The sequence below is a fragment of the Nestor notabilis genome, unplaced genomic scaffold (genome assembly GCF_000696875.1).
Source record: "Nestor notabilis isolate BGI_N333 unplaced genomic scaffold, ASM69687v1 scaffold15854, whole genome shotgun sequence".
NCBI lineage: Eukaryota > Metazoa > Chordata > Aves > Psittaciformes > Psittacidae > Nestor > Nestor notabilis.
The window spans coordinates 33,251-37,010 of NW_009927117.1; the positions used below are offsets into that span (position 1 = coordinate 33,251).

The window sequence follows — 3,760 nt, forward strand, 5'->3', positions numbered from 1 at the left end:
GAGCAGAGCTGGGAGCCAGTGCTGAGCATCACTGCATCCTGAGGGACGTAGGAACGGATGAGGCAGCTCTGGGCAGCAGAGCTGGGAGCCAGCAGTGAGCACTGCTGCATCCTGAGGGATGCAGGAAGCAGCCACTCAGCCCTGGGCCATGGAGCTGGAAGCAGCCAGCAGTGATGGCAGAATGAGGCCGCTGGCAAGGCTCCCAGGGCACTGTTATTTTAAAGCACAAAGGTTTTAACCCTGAAGCAAAACATTAACATTTGCAGTGGTTAAGGAAGCAAGGGGTGCTTCAAGACAAAGCAGGAGCCCCTGCCAGGCTGCACAAAGACAGCCACCCCAGGAATCTGCTGTTCTCTAGGCTGGGTTGTCATCCCACCCACCCATCCCAGGTCTTCTCAAACCCTACTGAGGGTCAGCTTTGAGTCCTTAAGAGGCATGGGCCCTGCACCACTGCTTACAAGGATGCGTTCACTCTGGTCCCTACTGATGGCTGAATGAATGCAGACTTTGCTGCAGACAGGCAACAAAAGGATGGCAGACACAGGGTGGAGCATGCCTGAGGGCCACTGTGGAACACCTCTTTCCACAGAAAGCCACCCCTGAAGCTTTTTGGCTTCTGGCATGGGCGAGGTGGAAGGGAGAAGGTGCCACAGGCAGAGCCACAGTACGCTAGCAGGGCTTGGAGGGCACATCAGGCTGTGAAGCCCTCTGCTCCCACCCCAGGGCCACCCTTAGCCCCATCCCTACCTCCCGGCGTGTGGAGCGGATCAGGATCTTCAGTGTCCGGTCGATGTCCTTCTCCAGCTCTGCTTCCGCGACACCCTGCACATGGAGGGGAAAAAGCAAGGTGGGTGATGCCGCTCCTCCCCAGGGACCCAGCCCACCCCAGGGGTGGATCCTGCCATCCATCTGGGCTCAGGTGGAGGCTGGGAATGGTTTCTTGGCAGAGTCCAGCATGGGAACAAGGTCTGTCAGGCGCCGCACAAGCCACTTACAGCTGGAGGGACAGCAAGAGCCCCACAGTGTGGCATCCTGGCTGTGGGGCTGGCGATGCCCATCCATGAGCTGGGGACCCCAACATGGGCATGGCCTCATCCTGGGGGTGGAGTTAAGCCCCAAGAGAAGGGTGAAGGATAAAAACTGTGGTCCTGGACTCACCGGCTCCTGGAAGTAGAACTGGTAATCAAAGGTGGGGATACTTTTCATCTTCTCCACAATGTCCACAGACTGCTCGGGGGGTCGGTACGGGGTGTTCAGCGAGGCTACAGCTCTGGAACATCATGGGGAAGACACAGAGTCAGGTTCACACCTGGCTTTGGGGTGCCCAGCATGAGCGAGGGCTTTGCTCTGGGCATGGAATGGGAGGGCAGGATACAGGGCACTGTTAGGGACTGGGGAGGGGGGTTAAGACCAATCCCCAAGAAGCCACGCACATGGCACGGACCCACCTCACCCTCTCAGGGTAGAACAGAGCCATGTTCCAGACCACGGCACCGCCCCAATCATGGCCAACCAGCACGGTCTGAGGGATGCCCTGTGGGGAGAGGGTCCATGAGCATGCCCCCACAGCAGCACCCAGGGAGCACCTCCAAATCCTTCACAAAAGCCGCACTCAACAGGCATCAGCAGGAGATAGAGGGGATCTGCCTTCCTCCAAAGCAGCAAACAGAGCAGGAAACAGCAGTATTTTCCTTTTCTCCCCCCATTTATTTTCCTTTTTTTTCCCCCCCAAGGAAGAAGCATTACCTGATCCGCCAGAACAATTTGCTGCAACTTCATTAAACATTTCAAGTACCTGAGCCCTCCAGAGGCAAGGGATTTATTATTACCCACCAAAAACATGTCTGGAGGCTACTCATCCCTTGGGATGATCCATATGGGTGCCTCCCCTCCCCCATCATCACACAGGGAACATCATCTTATAACTGCAGCCAAATAAATCCCTGCCCCTCCAGGAAGCAGCTTACAGCATCCCCCATGCCTGTGTGGATCCTGCCTGGAGCTCACTGTCCCCCCTCCTCCATTCTATTTTCCTGACCCCTCTGGGCACCGACAAATAAATCCACTTAAACCTGCGCTCCCAACAATGGAGCAGCCAGTTCATAATTAGCTGATATTTAGAAGCATAATTAAAATTCCCTCCCAGCAGACATGTCTCTGCTCACTGCCGTCTGACAGCGCAAAACACAGTGTCCAAACCCCCCCTACAAGGGGGGCAGAGGGGTTGGGGGGTCCCAGCATCTCCCAGTGCTGATGTGGGGCTGAGTAGGTCCCCCCATGCTGATAGGTTTCATCCCACCATCACTGTCCTGGCTCCTGGACTGCTCTGCATCTTCTGCATCCCAGATCAGACATCATATGGAGCTTCATGAAGTCATTTATCACCCCTAAAATCCCGTAGGATGTACCAGGGGAGGAAGAATGAGCACCCCAGGGGGGAGAGGTGCAGGATGGGCCTGATGGTTGTGGAGAAGCAGGGAAATCCCATCATATGGGATGCCACCACTTTATATCCCATCTATCAAGCTCACCCTGAAGCAAAGTGGGCACTCACCCGCTTGCCAGGCTGCACATCAACAGGCATCTTTCAGTCCATTTTCCTTATTTCTATTCCAACAGGAAGGCAATTCTCCAGCAAAGGGATGTGATTTAAGGGATGCCATCCAGAGGGACCTGGACACACTTGTGAGGTGGCCAATGCCAACCTTATGAAGTTTAACCAAGCCAAGTACAAGGTCTTACACCTGGGTCAGTACAACCCCAGGCACAGCTACAGGTTGGGTGAAGAGATTCAGAGCAGCCCTGTGGAGAAGGACTTGGGGGTGCTGGTTGATGAGAAGCTTGACATGAGCCAGCTTCAGTGTGCGCTTGCAGCCCAGAAACCAACCATATCCTGGGCTGCATCTAAAGGAGTGCAACTAGCAGGTCGAAGGAGGTGATCCTGCCCCTCTACTCTACTCTGCTCTCGTGAGCAGAGAGCTGTATTGTGTCCAGTTCTGGTGTCCTCAACATAAAAAGGACATGGAGCTGTTGGAGCAAGTCCAGAGGAGGGCCACGAGGATGATAAGAGGACTGGAGCACCTCCCGTATGAAGACAGGCTGAGAAAGTTGGGGCTGTTCAGCCTGAAGAAGAGAAGACTGCGTGGAGACCTCATAGCAGCCTTCCAGTACCTAAAGGGGGCCTACAAGGATGCTGGGAGGGACTCTCATTAGGGACTGTAGTGGTAGGATGAGGGGTAATGGCTTTAAACTTAAACAGGGGAACTTTAGGTTAGATATAAGGAAGAAGTTCTTCACAGTGAGGGTGGTGAGGCACTGGAATGGGTTGCCCAAGGAAGTTGTGAATGCTCCATCCTTCGAGGTGTTCAAGGGCAGGCTGGACAAAGCCTTGGGCGACATGTTTTAGTGCAAGGTGTCACTGACCATGGCAGGGGGGTTGGAACTAGATGATCTTAAGGTCCTTTCCAACCCAAACCACTCTATGATTCTATGTTCCTCACACGCTCAGCACCAAACCACAGCTACAGTTCCCATGATGCCTGGTCCCCTCCCAGCTCCGGCACAAAACCACCACCACTTCTCCAACAAGGAGCCCTCAAGGGTTTTTTTTTCTCCTTGTTTCTTGTTCTACCCCCTACACTTCATCTCTTTTAAAAGGCACAGAAATCAACCCCATCCCCTTGCTGGGATGTGAATTAAACCTGGAACTCCCAAACTCAAATGAGATGACACCATATATGAGCTGTGCCAAGGGGAAGAG

The 3,760-nt window shown here is 54.1% G+C and overlaps 1 protein-coding gene across 1 annotated transcript in view; it reads right to left on the reverse strand.

Annotated features, from left to right (window-relative positions):
- The window catches only part of EPHX2 (epoxide hydrolase 2, cytoplasmic), a 9,221-nt gene that overhangs the window by 1,502 nt on the left and 3,959 nt on the right, over nt 1-3,760 (reverse strand). The window contains exons 10-12 of the mRNA XM_010013922.1: nt 1,449-1,534; nt 1,159-1,270; nt 748-822 (exon numbers count right to left, since the gene is read on the reverse strand). Of these exons, the coding sequence (XP_010012224.1) occupies nt 748-822; nt 1,159-1,270; nt 1,449-1,534 (273 nt within the window). The remainder of the gene's footprint in view (nt 1-747; nt 823-1,158; nt 1,271-1,448; nt 1,535-3,760) is intronic.